The following is a 17,905-nucleotide window of genomic DNA, read 5'->3' on the forward strand; positions in this document are numbered from 1 at the left end:
AAAGTCTTATTTAAATTTAATCGTCGACGCTAATTTTGTATAAGTTTATGTCCCAAATAATCCACTACTTATATGAATGTATTCCCTGCTTTTTAATTCAATCCAAATCCAACTTAATTAAATTATTTAAAAAAAAATAATTGTCTTAGAATATTGTATTAAATTAATGTTCATATATTCAAAAAATAATGGTTTATAAGTATCTTCCTACCTAAACGTGGTGAAGGGTGGAGGTAGGCTGTTAAGATTCGACATAAATAATACAAACTAAACTTTGTCAGTCATACTTATTTGTTTTCATTGTACCAAAAATACAATTTGCAGATGGTGGTGGTTAGTTTTTTTTAAATTTAATTAAACACTGTCTAACTAAACCAAAACATACTTGTTTAGGTATGATATGGGCGATCCATCAAAAAAAGTGCAACACTTCTAGTCATACTTAATATTGTTTTCGTTGAATTAAGAATACATATTACAGATGGTGTTAGTTAGTTTTTGAAAATTCATCATGCCCTGCCTCAACTAACCAAAAATCGATAAAAAAATATTCTTCTATTTATAAAATATCTAAAATTATGTATGGCTTATTGACTATTATCTAATATGGCTTGGATTAGTCAGGGTTTAATTGAATTTTAAAAATTAACAAGCACTATCTACACATTGTAATCTTAGTTCAATGAAAACGAATACGTTTGACTGACAAAGTTTAGTGTGCACTAATTATGTCGGATCTTTACAGCCTACCTCCACCCTTCGCCACTGCTACCTACCTATACATAGCTGTGAAAATGTATTTCTTATGTAAGTTGATGATGTGCTATTGAAGCAAACAAAACTGGATAATTTTCGTAAAACAATGTTAGGCACCGAAAAATTAATTTTTAATTTGTAATCTGAAATAATTAGGTACCTACCTACGACAAATTTCAAATCGATAGAACTCTATAATGTAGGTGTAATAAAAGAAATGGATTTATCTAGACAATTTTGGCTGAAGTAACCCTCAGGTTCTGAAATATGTATTTCCAATTTGTATCTGAAACTGTGCTACGTGAAATAAACGGTTTTAAGTAGGACATTAATGGGGTCGAAATACGAGAGCACAGCTGAATGATGGGTAGACATAAAGGACAAGTGGCGCCAGAGGAAATTAAAAGAACTATCATAGGACCAATTCAAATACAAAATAATCATAGCAATTGACATTTTTCTCAGATATATTTAAACCATTGACAACGTGTATGTATTTGAAGAAGATATTACGAGGCTATTGAGGAATTGAGGATATTTAGTTATTAGGGGCTGTTTGCTTACCATAGAGTTTAATTTTCTTCTCTTTCGTCTCCACAAGAATAATGACATATCCTTTTAGCTCCACCACCTTTCCAGTAGTTTTACACTGTACCGTATTCATTTTTCACGTATGATTATAACTAATTAATTAATTAAATAATATACAATAGCATATCCGGTTTAATCAACCGCCGACATCGACGAGCACACAATCTTATTACTAAACCGATCCGGGGTGTATTAATGACAACTGCGAGCTATGGGAGGTATAATGAATTTTCCAATTTTGGTTATGATGTCCCATCGTCCTTTGGAATCCCCAAACCATCGATGACACCAGCACCACTTCAACACTGAGGTCCTTCCGTCACTGGACTGTGTCATTTTCATACAATCGACAGTCACATGAGGTCACGAAACTCTATTTAAAACAAACACTTCTATATTATTACGGGAAACACTGCATCATTAATAATACCGAAATGAGATAATTTTCTTCGCAATTTAGAGATTTTTCTCCCTGTATAAGACATCAATATATCATTCTTTTCCGATGAATTTTTCTTATATACGAAATCACTAGGCGGTTGAGGCATATTTGCAAATGATAATTACGACTTTTAAATGATTTATTAAAATCAAAATAAATATTTTAACACGTCTTGAAGCGACTGATTCAATATTCGAGCGGAAATGCACCTGAAACGTCTTTCCATATCAAAAAACGTAAGTACTTTCACGTTTATGAATTCTACCCGATTTTAGGATGATTTTTACAACGGTTTAAAAGATTTGATCGATTCGTTCGGTGTGGTGTTTTTTAAGTTGGAACAATTTGAGGGTTTTATCGGGGTCACTTTTGAGTTTTCGCGTTTGGCAAATAAAATTTAGTTTAGCACCATTGTCGGACAGCCGCGCGGGCTGAGATGCGCGCTTGTGTGTGTGTATGTGAAACTGTGCGACCAAACCCTCTGCCTCGATCAATAATGCTACAGAGCAGCATCTCGCAGCGAGTGCCAGCGTTTTATTGTGGGCTATATAGGCACGTGAAATACCCGCGAATCGCGAGAATATGAATGAAACCCGTAATGTGTGCTTATAAAAGGTTATTATTTCGAGCAAAAAAAGATTTGACAAAAAGCGCAATTTGCCGAAGGTCCCACCGAGATTTGAACTCGGATCGCTGGATTCAAAGTCCAGAGTGCTAACCATTACACCATGGGACCAGTTGACTGGCACCTCAAAATATATCAATATAAACATTTTTGCTTATCTTAGATCTTTACATGCCAAAAATGAATAGAAAAAATAGTTTTATAAAATGATTAAATTAATTTATATTTTTAGCATTTATCGATAGATTAAAAATGTTTATTTTAATAATAATGATAAAGTAACAAACTTGACCAACAGATGGCCTGAATGTGTCTGCAAGTGGTGCGCTCTAGCGGTAATGTATAGAATTAACATACATATGAAATTGTTGCCATTAAATAAAATTATAAAGAGTGTTATAGCAGAATTTTAGTAGTCAACCACAATAAAATTCACAATATTATTAATTTGGCGTTGCAATTTGTCGATATTGTGTAATTAATTTGCAATATTATGAAGCCTTGTGACCAGATAATTTGAAAAATTTAATAAAAAACACTGATTTTTTTTTAAAATAACTCATTTATCAATCAATTATATAAAATAAAATGGTCTAAAATACCTAGGTACCTACCGACTCTAAAAGATTTGACAGTTATTTAAATTAAATACAATACAGTTCAATTACAATACGAACAAATACAATAACTTCAAATATATCACATTCATATTTTTATGAAGATAATGGACACGCAAAATTTCAAATAAAACTATTGTAATATAATAATTGACTGATTAAATTTACCTACCTATGAAGGAATACTTTAGTAAAGTAACAGTGGAGCTGTAAAGTGCGTACATGGCAATACCGCCATGATCAATGTGAGAATTAAAGATGGCGGAATAATATAGTGCTCATAACCAAATGAGCAAAAATGCCTTATTTTGTCATGTTTTTCATAGCAGTAGAGTCGCGTTAACGTGTCGTGCGTATGCTATAGAAGCTAAACGGGTCGTTTGCGTAATGTGTACAGTGTGAGCGCCACAGAAGTAGAAATATCGGTTGTCGTTCTGGTGTTTGTGTGAAAGTGGTTTTGTGTGTATTGTTTTCGAGTGCACGGGTTGACACCCGTCGGGATGGCGGCCGCGGGGTCGCCCTGATTGCGCAAAGGCCGGGTGCGAGGCGCCAAGCGAATGCCTCCGCTGCTGACCGAGCACTCCGCGAGGTCGATGGAACCGTCCCGAAATGGAGATCCGGGCAGTGCGGCGCATCAAACGCAGGGCTCGATTAAAGGCCCCCTCTCGTTATGGTCTGCCGTGTACGATTATGCGGCACAGGGAGAGGACGAGCTCTCCCTGTGCCGGGGGCAGGTCGTCGAGGTGCTGTCCAAGGACGCCAAGATATCCGGAGACGAGGGCTGGTGGACAGGGAAGATCGGCGACAAGGTCGGGATCTTTCCCGCCAACTTCGTATCGGAAGGCGATCCCTTGGATAATGTCAGCTCGCTGATAGGCAACATAGCCCCCCTGATGATAGACTGGACCGAGCTGGAACTTGAGGAAGTGATAGGAGTGGGCGGTTTCGGTAAAGTCTATCGGGGGTCCTGGAACGGGAAGGAAGTGGCCGTGAAAGCCGCTCGACAAGATGCCAACGAAGACATGGAAGTGACTAAGGAGAGTGTTCTGCAGGAAGCCAAGTTATTTTGGTTGCTAAAGCATGATAACATAGTTTCTCTGAAGGGGGTTTGCCTTCAGGAGCCCAATTTGTGTTTAGTGATGGAATACGCTCGCGGGGGTTCTTTGAACCGTGTGCTCGCAGGGCGAAAGATCAGACCCTATGTGTTGGTGGATTGGGCTATCCAAATAGCTCGTGGAATGTATTATCTTCATTGCGATGCTCCAATAAGCCTCATTCATCGGGATCTCAAGAGCTCAAATGGTAAATATTGCAATATTTTGATAGTTTATAGTGTTTATACCTTGTTGATTTCATCAGCTGTCAAACAAATAGGCCGAGCTCACACGTATATTTATTTCCTTGTCATGCGAACTTGACACATACCTACCTGTAATATTATTTTATTTATCTATTTCCACTCAACAGTAAAATGTTTGTACATTTTTGTGCGGAATAATCTTTTTTAAAAAATCTGATCTTATTTATACCTATTCCATTATGTACGTACGTAACACTTGTTTAGATAATACTTATAATAATATTATTCTAATATAATATGCCTACCTCCTTACGCACTTGCAAAGTGTTTTTATTATTTTGCATTCGTACTTATGTATTACGTTATTGGTATGTTATTTTTAACTACCTACTTACTTATCTGTAAATGGAAATATTTTATCTCAATTAATTTATCGGTCTCGCTATAGCCATCAGGTTTAAGGCCATTTATTTTCGATGTAGAAATGTTTTATTTAGACATGGTATCTTAAGCACCACATAAATAATATGATCAGGCTTATAGGTTTCTTATGGCTTCAATCTGCAATGCAAATAGGAGCCTTTCGCCGCTGTCACGTCATACGTTAGGAGTTATCATATTGTGCCGGTCTGATATTCGCAACACATCTTCCTTATCAATACGTAATCAATTAAAATCGCGCGACAAACATTCCTCGAATTTGTCGCCATATCAGCAAGTTTTAAATTCAATCACCTGATTCTTGGAACACTACGTACTATAGGTACTTACTTACATACTTTAAAAATACCTCAGAGAAATATAATAATTAATAACCATTGGAAAAAATATTTTGCGCTTCCTGGGATTCGCGCATATTATGTACCTGACCACTAAGCTATGTGTGTCCTCTCTATTTACCGACGAAGTTTACTAGTGCTTTTTTACAATTTTCACTGAAGCGCTTTCTAAATTTCGTTGTTTTTTGACAGTCGACTTTTGTATTGTAAATGAAAGTATTTAATAAGTAGGTACATTAATTACTAACCGGTGTTAGTGTCTCTCCAAATGTTCCTACCTGCGTACCTGCACTTGCATCAACACACCTCAATCGGTGGTGGTTTCAGGTACTTGCAAGCCTGTGGGCTGTGGCACCAATAGCTTTGAAGAATGTGAAAATGTTGCTTATTTAATATACCTCCATAACAATATGTATAAGATTGGGTATTACAATACAATAGTTGTTTAGTAACATTATTTTTTTTTAAATTAAGATGTCAATACTTTTTAATGAATTAACCGCGGTGTCTGTCTTATGAGCAGACCTAATGAAAAACCGCTACTGGTCTCAAAAGTTGTAGTATGTATTATTTGTATTCGTTCCTTTATTCGCAGCTCTTTATTATGTGCCGCCCCTTTGCAACGCCTGACATGCCAACCCCTACGGGACGTCACTGTCTGTGTCCGTATCCATTACATAGTTGTTTATGTTGTGCACATTTATTCTCCACATTACGCTTTAGGCACGATGGAAAGTCACTTTTGGAGATACTATGCACCGCCCTGAATGCACTCCGGCGTGATTCTGCGAGCCATCTTTTCATGCATAGTTTAATTTCGTACTCATTTACGACTGATTAAGATAACTGATCAATTATCTAAATCAGTGGTGGCCAGACCGTGGCGCATTAGATGATTACAAGTGGCGCATTGCATTTTTGCGCATACTTATTATTTTGAAGTAGGCGCCATAAATGAATCCACCTTCATATTTTCAACACCTGAGTGCTGATTAAAAGCAAAACAAGGTCGCGAATAACTGATTCAAATTTGAAGAATGCTCTGCTGCTCTCAGCAACAAAGTTAACACCAAACATTGAAAGAAGAAACGCTCAAAAGCTCTCAGTGCTCCATTCCGCTCAGAGCTCTCTCTCTCTCTCTCTCTCTCTCATCACATCCAACAACTGTGGTCCTGAGTTATCTTCACCAAACGAGACTCTCCGGCAGCTGTAGTACCATTAGCGGGGTCCACGACAGCGATCACCCTCTCGTCCAAGAGATCATTTCTGACTATTGTAGATTGGTGCCCCAATAAACGTGTGTTTTTTGAACTGGCATTAATTAGTTCATTTAATTGCGTGATTGAGTTATTCCTTTTCCTTCCTTAAGCGAAGCATATCCTATCACTATCCCTATTTTCAAACCCCAACCGTGAACGTGAGAAGGTAGAAAAGGTGCGCGAGTTGTATGGCGCATCTGAACTCGTCTGTGAAAAAAATTGGCGCATTGTATGCAAAAGGTTGGCTACCCCTGAATTCTAATTACTTCATAATCATACCATTTAGGTAGGCGTGGTGGTGGTGGTTTTACTGATAAAGTTGCATTGGATATTTACCACTGACATTCCAGTACGCGTACCTACGCAGATAGTCGTTTGTACTGGTGATGCTGAACACCTATACCACCTGCGCACGCACTGATGTCAAATTCTGCTTTGTAACCTTCCATCACGGAGTCTTGGGAGATTTGCTACCTACTCAGTTATTCTAACGAGCCTCGCCTACTTACTGTAGAAGCAGAAAATTCACACAAGCTGACGTTGTTTTCATAGGTATTAAAAACCCAATTGTATTATGTTACTTGTATGTGCCTGTCACTTAGCACTATCAGTGGCATTGACGATACGATGTTTGTTATCGAGCCTAGCGGACGAGGGAAATGCGAGCGCGTGATCCTGGTGGTGTGACCAAGCGAAATAGGTCTGATCAGTATGTGGATACGTCATTGAAGATAGGCCTCGTAGTTCAATACCTATATACAGGCTTCACATACCGGGTATTCCGGGCTCGAGTTCGCAGTATTACCTACATATTATGTGATATTCTCAAGCCTGTGTATTTAATTAAAATAAGTTCATACAATATCTTTCCACAAGAATTGACAGTTAACACCATTAAATCAATTCTAGACTTAGTTATCATTAACTGTGGTCGATCCACTGTTGGATGAAGGTATCATAGTGTCTTTCATTTCCCTCAGTGCTTACCTTTTGAAGCCAGTCACACATGCGTGCATTCTTCTACCACTAGCCCAGAGGTCGGTAGAAGCGGCTCTTTGCATAGACGTTTGCGGCTTTTCAGACATAAACTCGTAATTTCACATCATCTCAAACAGACTTTATAACATATGAGTTTATGAGATAGAGCCGCCGAAGAAACTTAGACTCGTACATCATCTCAAAATAAATGTTAATGAACTTAACTTGACACCGTTCGACACAGATGCTAGTTCACTCCAGATGCAGTTAATAGATTTAAAAAGCAAGGAACTGTGGAGTAACAAATTCACAGATCTGACCTGCCGCTTGGAAGAACTCGAAAGAGAGAAATCCAATTTGATTTCTTAGCACAAGTGGACAGCTATAAAACAACTGCCTAAATAGAAACAATAATATTTGATACATGGAATAGTTTTCCTGAAACATATATGACGCGTTAAATAAAACTAGCTTTTGGTATTCTCACAACTTTGGCTCTAGATATATATGGACCAAACATTCTCATCTATGAACCAAATAAAAAATAAATTTACAATCATGTATTCAATTAAAAATAATTAGCTATTTGCCAGATATAGTAAAGCTATCAAAAGCGTTGCATGGACGCCGTTCTAATTAATTGTTTTAATAAAAACTCTTTTTCCCACTAAAAATCCATATATGTACATATGTATATTACATATTATATGCGGCTCTCTGGTACCTTTGTTATCCTGTTTCCTTGACAATTTGGCTCTTCTCACTTAACAAACTGCTGACCTCTGCACTAGCCCATTGAAAATTATACCATTCACACGAGAGCGTGGTATCGTGGTTACCTACGACTTGGGTAATTCCTTCTGTGCAGTCATATATGTAAACAATTGGACATGGTTTTCATCACATTCTGTTCCAAGGTATATATTATTTAATACACTCTTTTATTCAAGCGAACATTACTTTTTTAATTTCATCCATCTTGTCGTCTGTAATCTCCATTGACTTAGCTAATGTTCTACTGCGCAGGGTCTGAATAATAGATATTGTTCTGAGACAGCTTTTTTCATACAAGTTTTTGTGACGGGGGCTCTGATGATGTATGCTTGTACAATTTCACCTGTAGTATCTCTCGCAAGTCTGTAGTCACTTGCGTTTGGTTTAGCGGTCTCAATTATTGTACATCGAAAAAAGGTAAGGTACGTATATTGTATCTATCTACGCGGGTGGTTTGTATACAGGTATAGTGGCACTACTTTACCTGTCATTAGGACTTTAATAACATAATAACACAGACCTGTCAACTGTCTTTCATTAGAGACCTAGATAAATATAATGGCACGTTTTCTTTTACTGATAATTTCATTTGGTCTCGAACGCGACGTAATCATAGTAATCAGACGCATTCAACCTTTGTGGGATGAAGGTCTCATTTAAGACAATGGCGTTTTTTCAACGATTGTCAACATGGCGCCTCGATTGAGAATACTATTCCCAGAACCAAGCTTTTTATTCAGTTTTTTTTAAAATTTCAAATTATACTTATTTGTAATGATCACTGATTAGGATAGATTCAAACCGGTTCTATTGTATTTTTTCTCCGTATTTTAAGAGTAGGTACCTATATGTGTCATAATACGTGGCGTCTAGGTCGTGGACACATCCGATGTTTTAACACGTATTATTTATGCTAATTTGAATCCAGATTGTGTGTGTTTATAATGCACACTCCCAGTGGTGTGGTTTGACAGTGCTGGGTCGCTGACTATTAAAGTCCTAATCAGCCCCTCCCCCTCCAACCCGAAAGAAATATTCCTTAACATTTCAATGTTTAAGTACCATTTTTTTTAGATTTTCACCGCTCTCAGTATAGCATGCAATTCATTTTCACTTCGGAATTTGACTGATTAATCGCTTTTGTCACATTTTCATCCAGTTTACTGAATGTAAATACACCTACCTATTTAACTACTTGGTTATCTTAAATTACCTTAGTTATTTACATTCACGTGTGTAAACTTGCATACCTACATACAGTCACATTATATTGGAAATTCGCTGTCATGTATTTTACCTATTCTGCTAACGTGTCGACTTTAGTATTGTGCCTACCTACTTAATATTGAGTCCGGCTTCTGACAATTAAGTCGGTTAATTAAATAAAGAAACAGTTCAATATTTACTTGCATTCTAGGATAATTAACTGTATTTCCCATACTGTTTGTATGTGACATCCGCACATGATTCGTTTAAGTTTGCGTTAAGTCCACAGTTTCATTCGCCTATTATATTTTTCCCGCTAACTTTCCCGGTGCCCAGGCGATCATAATTGTTATAACCAGTAGTAGGATGCTCAATATGAGTCATTTGATCCTGTCGCACACCCATGAGGTTAACCACGCGTGGGGCTACACTTCGTTCCTTGTTGGACGCCAATAATTGATTTATTTACTCATAAAATACCTTACCTCTCAGAGTTCTTTTACCTTTTTTAGATTAATTTTTCATGTAAATATAGTTCACGTGATGATCGTGGTTATGTTATAATAATATGTAAATATAGAAATAATCACCTACTCGACTTACCTGTCTTACGCAATGTTTTTATTCAAACACTTCAAATTGAAGTGTGGTCGGGTATGTCGCCTACAATATTATTATTTTTATCCATACAAAAAACCTAGCTAGACTGTTTTTATCTAGATTGCGTAACTATGTATGGTAGGTAGGCACGGTCAGTCGAAAATGTAAGTCGCGATAGATAATAATATTGTCTTTTTTTATACTAAAACAACAAGGTTTAAAATGTAAAATGTCAAATGAGACTTTTGTCACAAGTAAGCCAGACCACCTGTTGGTATAATAAGCAGGCAATTATTAGTAGATTAAGATTATAATTAATTTATCTAGCGTTGCCGGTAGCAGTGGAGTGGGTAATAATCCTAAATAACGGGATCAGTACTGATGATCACCGTATGTCAAGAGTAGGGATTCCAATCCCGGGATCCCGAGCTATTTTCGATACCTACGAATCCCGGGATTGATAAACATAATCCCAAAACATTCGGGATTGATTTTTTTATCAATTTTTACGGAAAATATAACCGAAAAAATACTTTTAATAACAAATAACTACATTAGAAATAAACTGAGTTTGAATGAAGAATGAATTCCACCATGATCTCATACGTTTTACGGCAGTTTCATATTTGGCTGACTAATTAGATTTATGAAGCGGAAAGGCCATAAGTACACCATGATTTGCTTTACTATTTTAAATCTCGCTAACACATTCATTATGTCTTTACTATCAGAAACAGTAATCTCATATTAAATTCACATTATTATTTATACTTATTACAATATTATTTACTCCTTTAAACTTATGTATTTCCAAGATTGAATGTATACAATATTGTTGTTTTAATTTAATGAAACGCAATTTTTTTTGTAGTACTTATTCCACTTTTAATCAATAAATTAGGACCGGTTTCGTCCTCCTCAGAGGGACGTTTTCAACTGTCCTAATTTACTGATTAAAAGTGGAATAAGTACTACAAAAAAATGCGTTTTATTAAATTAAAACAACAATACAATGCAGTTCCACCATGAATTGACAGTTAACAAAATAAAAGTATACAATATTAACAATAAATGTCTTAACTAGTATAAATTATACTGTTATTTGTAAATATAAAAAAATTATATTAACAATGGAAAAAAATGCCAATCCCGGGACCAGTCCCGGGATCCTGGGATTGTCAAATTGTAATCCCGAAATCCCGGGACCAGAATTTTGGCTCGTGATTGGATTCCCTAGTCACGAGTTAGTCGAATAGCTTATGTGTCCCATTAGTTTTCGTCTATCGACCTATGTAAATAATTATAAATTGGGTGGAAATTAACCGCACTTTGAATTAGTCAAAACTCACGATAACACAAAAATATTTAAACATTTAGAAAATAGTTTTCACAAATAAAGAAATGAAATCACCTAAAATAGTGTGTATCTAAACCAAAATCATAAGTCACTTTTTGAAATCGCCGCTTTCACCAGGCGGTGACAAGTTATCAGTGTTTATCATCATCGCATTGGAAATGGATGGTTTTCACAAATCATCGACGACTGGTAACATGGTTAATTTGAACGATGGGAAAAATAGTTTTTACTTGTCAATAGATTATTATAAGATTTAACTAATTACGACTAAACAACACAATATGTCAAGATCATCAGAATACATTACGGAATGTTTTGCTATCAGAACTGTATCTCGTTCGTTGTTCAGTAGCAATAAATAGGTGGACATATCAGACGAATTTTCGACCGTGGACTTAAGTGAATGATCGCCTGCATCGATATGAAGTTTCAGAATATAATATTACGTATGTAACTATGATTACTTAATAATTATTAATTTCTAAATTATATTATTACTTATTAGTCTGTTAGTTTTTAACGGTTTTGGCCATGGCCCCCACATTTTATTTATTTTTATTTCAATTTGTTTATTTTACATATTGGACATTACAAATTACATATAAGTTTAAGACGTTCACAACATGACATGAAACACTATTATAAAGAAGAAAGAAAAAGAAAAGTAATAAAAGGGATAAAAATGAAAATATAAAAAGAGAACATAAGTAATATAAACATACAAACGCAGTGAAAATACAATTATACATCTATTAGTTCAAAGAAGTACCTACACCGAGTTAGCTAAGGAGACCCTATTTCAAGAATTTATAAAATAGCGTCCACCTAAACTCACCATAATGAAGCGGGCCCCCAGGATAGGATCTCTGTCGGCCCCCTACCTATCGCTAAGGTTAAAGGCAGTATGACGCCTTATAGTAGCGCTTTCCAATTGGTGTTAACAGTAAAATTGTAGTAGTTAAATCCGCTTAAATTATGGAGTTATCGAGTACCGACACACAATGAAAAATTGCATCGCATCACCACATACTTTAAAATGTTAACATTATTGAAGTAAATCAGGCGACTTTTTTTACTGTTGGAGCAAATTTGTGATGTGTGTTTATATTACTTATCTGGTCGAATCGCCACGCCGGGCCCTCCATGAGACCTGGCCCCCAGGCTAGAGCCCTGTCAGCCCCCCCCCCTTGTAGGGGCCATGATTGGGGCTACGTGAGGATGAGTATAGGTGGACGTTGTTTTATAAATTATTAAAATAGGGTCCACTTAGCTCATTCGGTGTGCTTCCATGCTTTATAATTTTGTACCTTTTACTCTTTTCATACTGTTTTTGTGATACTGCATATATTTATTTCTTCTTTACACTGTTTCTTTGTTTTTAAATGTCATGTTGTGAACGTCTTAAATTTGTAATTTGTAATGTTCACGGTATGTAATTTTTTTTTTTTTTTAATTTGACATACTTTTTTCCCGTAGCGGCAACTTACTGTGACGTCACGTGATAGTACGCGACGTGTATCTCAATATAATCACAACTTAAGTAACTACATGCCCGAGTTAGTATTTATTCGGGTTCTTTGTTGAATTTGGAATTATTTAAATTACTTATATAAAGTTAGTTAGATAGTTTTGTAGTAGTGTACAATTATTCCGATTGCCCTTATTATCTCGTCTCCACGCGACCTAACTGTCGACCGACACGCGAATTGTTTTTTTCGCACAACCACTAGGTACTTACTTGCCTACATAAACTGTTTGGCGGGTATTAGATCGCATATCTGTGGCTTGCGGACCGCGAAGGCAGGCGACATGTGGTAAACGGAGGCCGTCATCCGGTCAATCGCCCGACTGTGCGACGTGCCCGGAACCACTCTTGAACAACCCTAAACTGACAAATAATATACGCGGTGTTTTTCATGAACTTTCTGTATTTAGCTTGTGCAGCTTTTTTACTTTGACGGGATTATTTTTTAGATGTGGTCTCTCTTGGAGCCGCGTGGGACAGGTCACCAACAGAACTAATTCCAGACCAGTGTCTTATGCAGCCAAGACTTCCATTATAAGTAGTTTGAAGGCCTTGTTATCGAGGTTAGTTTATAGATTGGCACAAAAAGTACTCTTATGTGACGCTAATTAAAAGAATGATGTGTCGACCGAGGAAAATGCCGTATTGGAAATTATTCACCTACCCTCATCGAATATTGCTAATTTGAATTCGGCCGCCTTGCGAAAACCCTGGAAACTTTTTTGTAGCTCAAGGCCTTGGTCCACTATAGTTAGGCCGTGACACGAAACTGTAGTTCCAGTTATTGCTCATACTTCGAATGCAGTATAGTAAAATGTAAACTGTAGACTAAAATGGTAGCTAGGTATAATTTTTAACAATTTTTGTAATCTGAAATCTTCATTTATTGCATTCGAAGATAATCAATAAGTAGCACTACCATTATAATTCGCAATTCAGTGCCTCGGCCTTAATATGGTAGGCCTTGCGCAATGCGGTCTGGTATATAAGTAACACGAACCTCTTGCATTCTCTGCTTATGGAAAAGCTACTGTAAGGCACGAAGTACTCTTCCCACAAACGTGGGGCTCAGGCAAAAGGTGTGGAGTGAATCTCTGCCCGCAGGAGGCAAATTCGTCGGAAGATACAATATTTTTGGATATATTTTAATCCGAATGTATTGTAGTTAATATAATTAAAAGTAAACTTAACGTTGTTTGGGTAAACCCATGGATAACTCCTGTCCGCACCCTGAAACGTTGGTACTTACTTCTATTCATAACCTCTGCGTTGCTACCTATAGTGCACCATCACTACCCCTGTACAGTGTATAAGACAGGACTCCTGAGTAACTGCTACACATACGTTTAAATAGTATTCCTCACTCGAGCCATTTTTATAATGGGGATTTCACGGGAAAAAACACGAAATTATTCACACCGTGGATTCAAATACGTCACTATTGTGTTATATTTACAGTGCCCCCTGAAACGTAGTAGGAGTAGGTATTACGAAACCTTACTGCCCTTGTTTTTTTTTACAGGAATGTAATGTGACCCTGCTGTGGAAAAGGGATCTCTGTAATATATTGTATACCTACGCAAATTTAACGTCTCGTACGTATGTCACTGCTTGAATATCATTTTTCAACCCCAAATCGCCGACGTAAGCGCAGCGTTGACATGCAGGAAAGCCTATCCGAATGCCTGTATTAGCGTCTGATGGGGGGTGGCTTTGACCGCGTTTTCATGAAATACTCGAATGTCGACACGTGTTGTTGGAGATCATAAATTTCCTGACCAAAGAGCTTCGGCCACAGTGAGAAAATTAGTATGGTGTAACTGTAACTGAAGAACATACATTTTCTTAATAGGTCTTTATTTTTTTTTCATTGGAGCAAGGACCTCTTTGCTCTGAATGCATACTCGATACTATGATATTATCATCACTTCAGTTCTAACTTGCGCAAAAATATACGCTGTTAGAATATACATCGTATTATAATAATTGCAGGTAAGCAAAGGCTTAAGTCGATTGATTAAATTGTATGGCAATGTTTACTGAGACCAAAATTGCACATCTACTTACATTTATGATAACTGATGATAGAATTCTCGGTACTGTTCGGTTATACGGAATACAGCGGAAAACGCGTTTTAAAAATAGCCGATAAACTGGATTATTTGTTAGGTTAACCTAACCAAACCTAACCTAACCTAACCCAACCTAACATAACCTAAACTAACCAAACTAACAAATAATCCAGTTTATCGGCTATTTTCAAAACGCGTTTTCCGCTGTATTCCGTATAACCGAACAGTACCGAATTCTCTAAGATTTTTCCTTACGCCGATGCGGTTGTTTCACTTTTTCTCTTATTACTTAGGTACTCACTTCTACATCGGAGCATAGGACAAGCATAAGTTTGTGTCCCTCAGTTTCCTCATTTCCCTCAGTCCATCATTATGTCCTGCGAGACCTGGCCACTGCAGTGGAATTCATGCGGTTTGTCGCACTCTCAGGCGGCATCCAGAACACATTCAGTCAATTTCTTTTTACCAGCTTTCAAAATTATCTTCATACAAGTATTTCCCATCTGTCCTACAGAACTATAGCGTTTTCTTGTCATCCGACTACTTAACACACTTTTGATTGAAGTTTCAAAACGTTTACAATAATAAAATACATGTTTCTAACATTTATTTACACGTACAGGTATTTATTTACCTGCTCGCATTACTTACACCTGTTTTGAAATTGATACAAATTTCAAATATTACAAAATAGTTTCATAATAATATTGTACTAATAAATCTATTTGTGAAATTGTTGAACTGGTCAAATAAATGTGAAAAATAAATAAATAAATAAATGAACAGTAAAGTTTTTTCCTAAAATATATTTTGCTTGGAATGCGTCAAGTTAAGTAGATACCTAAGTAAATGGGCTAAAAGGCATACGTGTGCGAACGACCGACACTTTAAATTTCTGCACGCGAATATTATTATTTATTAGATTACTTACCTTAGCGTGAAAACCTAAGTACTGGCTGTGTGTATACTAAATAATAATTCCTAATTAAGTAAATACGGAGGGGAAAACTTTCACTGATTTATTCGCACGGTGTGTTTATAAGATACCTATAGCTACTAGTTTATTTATTGCATTGTTTCACCCCTCCGAGCAGATGTTAAGTACTACAAATTTAAAAACAGCATATGAACAAGAATTCATTGCAAATTTATTTATACTTAATACCCAAGTACCTATATGCATATAAATTATACATTAAATTAAAGCCAGATGCATAGTACCTAGTATTTATATAAAAAGTCGGCATATTTAATGTCAATTTTCGGATACCTACATAAAAAAAAATTACAAGATAAAAAGAACTTTTTATATACAACGTTTTTAAATTTTCTGTTGAATCATAATATAAACTTGACTTGACTAGCTTAAACGATTAAAAAAATGTATTTGATAGAAATAATACTGAAATGTAATTTTTACACTCATATTGATTTCCATAGTAACGCACGTATATATTAATAATTTAGTTGTTAGGACCTAGCAACCAATAATAGTGGATTGGATTACGGATTTCTTCCGAAATAACTTTTCATACAAAACAGAATTAACTGAAAATTAATTTAATTCTACTTAAAAATGGCTAAAAGTATTAAAAATGCATTGGCATCGTGTTCTGATATATTATAAAAGTTTCAAATGTCTAGCTAGTCGGGAAGTTAGTTAAAAATCGATTGCAAGATTTGTACCGGACAAATAAAAATACGAACTAATAAAAACGTTGCAATAAGAACTAATGCATAACGAAAAAACATTGGAACAAAACTGTTTGCAATATTATATATAGTTTCAGACAGAGTGTTTGTACTGAGCACCGATAATCCACGCAAACGCGAGTCAAAAAGGAATGAAAGGAGAACCCTCGTAGTTCAGTGCGTAAGGCCCTGGATTCTCATCGGGAGACGCCGGGTTCTATCCCGTTGAGGTCACAATATTTATATAGCTCTCCTCAAAGCCTCGTGGTTTTATGTGTTTGTTTCACTTCTACTACTGCTCTACTCTTATTGCCCCATGGGCCTGTTGTGGTGTTGAAAAGTATTATAATAATAATAATAATGAATTTGCAAGTATTTAATCGAATAATCGATAGCAAATTTTATGAATAAAATTACTGTACTCGGAGATCGTGTTGCAATTTCAATAATAAATAAACAATTCGTTGTACTTAATTAGATAGGCCGTACGCTGCTAAATTGGTAAAGCACATTGGCTGGAATCCGATGGATGCAGGTTCAAGTTCTCTCCGGCGCTATATTTTTTAACTTTTTTTTTTAATATACTTACATGTGTCTGAGGTTTTCCAAAGTATGTATGTTACATTCTTCAAAGCTTTGAAATATTCGTTGAATAAAATATTTATTAAAAGTTTATTAAATGCTCGTAATTATATGGTATTCGTAGGACGTTTATCACATGTGAATGGTCAAAGATTTAGCTTATAATGATTATCTTTAGAATTATCTTCAATCGTGCCCATTTTTTGAATAATAAAATGCCTAATTCTTGTCAAATTTGGGATCACAGAGATTATCAATATAATTTTTTATCGTAAATATTTCAATATAATAATGTCGATATATTGATGGTTTTATAAATGCGTTTCAAAATTAAACACCACTGCACATGGATGTACTGAAATATGACTATATTCTAAAACATTAGATCGAGAGGTTTAAAAGAATACTATTTTATGTACTTAATAAAAATACTTTACGCAGTCATCAAATGTTTAAATAATAAGGCTTCAAAATTATATAAATAGATTATCTACAACGTTTAAAGAATGTTCAGGCTAATGCTTTGAAAATACTAAAAAATCTCCATTTTGACCTACGTTGGGCATGTGGGCCGTTAAGACCATAATATTATAATACCCATTAACGTTATAAAGACAGTAGGGTAGCAATCAATTTGATCATTTAATTTTCCTGCAGTATTTTACAGGTACAACATATTATTATGTTATGCTGTGTATAAAAAGGTTATTACTCGATCGTAACATTTAGTAAAGGAATGAATACACGAGT

General features: G+C 35.8%; 2 protein-coding genes and 1 non-coding gene across 4 annotated transcripts in view; 1 reads left to right on the forward strand and 2 right to left on the reverse strand.

The window, feature by feature from the left end:
• sdt (MAGUK p55 family member stardust) overlaps nt 1–1,570 on the reverse strand; it is a 299,466-nt gene extending 297,896 nt beyond the window's left edge. The window contains exon 1 of the mRNA XM_085948727.1: nt 1,321–1,570. Within this exon, the coding sequence (XP_085804853.1) occupies nt 1,321–1,420 (100 nt within the window). The 5' untranslated portion in view covers nt 1,421–1,570. The remainder of the gene's footprint in view (nt 1–1,320) is intronic.
• Nucleotides 1,571–2,453: 883 nt separating this feature from the next.
• Nucleotides 2,454–2,525, reverse strand: TRNAQ-UUG (transfer RNA glutamine (anticodon UUG)). Its single transcript has one exon. It is a non-coding gene; the product is annotated as a tRNA-Gln (tRNA).
• A 748-nt stretch (nt 2,526–3,273) lies between these two features.
• Nucleotides 3,274–17,905, forward strand: part of slpr (mitogen-activated protein kinase kinase kinase slipper) — a 174,494-nt gene continuing 159,862 nt past the window's right edge. For both annotated transcript variants that reach the window (XM_085948921.1, XM_085948922.1), the window contains exon 1: nt 3,274–4,333. In XM_085948921.1, the coding sequence (XP_085805047.1) occupies nt 3,589–4,333 (745 nt within the window). In that variant the 5' untranslated portion in view covers nt 3,274–3,588. The remainder of the gene's footprint in view (nt 4,334–17,905) is intronic.

Source organism: Rhyacophila brunnea, unplaced genomic scaffold (genome assembly GCF_057557595.1).
Source record: "Rhyacophila brunnea isolate RB1 unplaced genomic scaffold, BYU_Rbru_1.0 scaffold_21, whole genome shotgun sequence".
Taxonomy (NCBI): domain Eukaryota; kingdom Metazoa; phylum Arthropoda; class Insecta; order Trichoptera; family Rhyacophilidae; genus Rhyacophila; species Rhyacophila brunnea.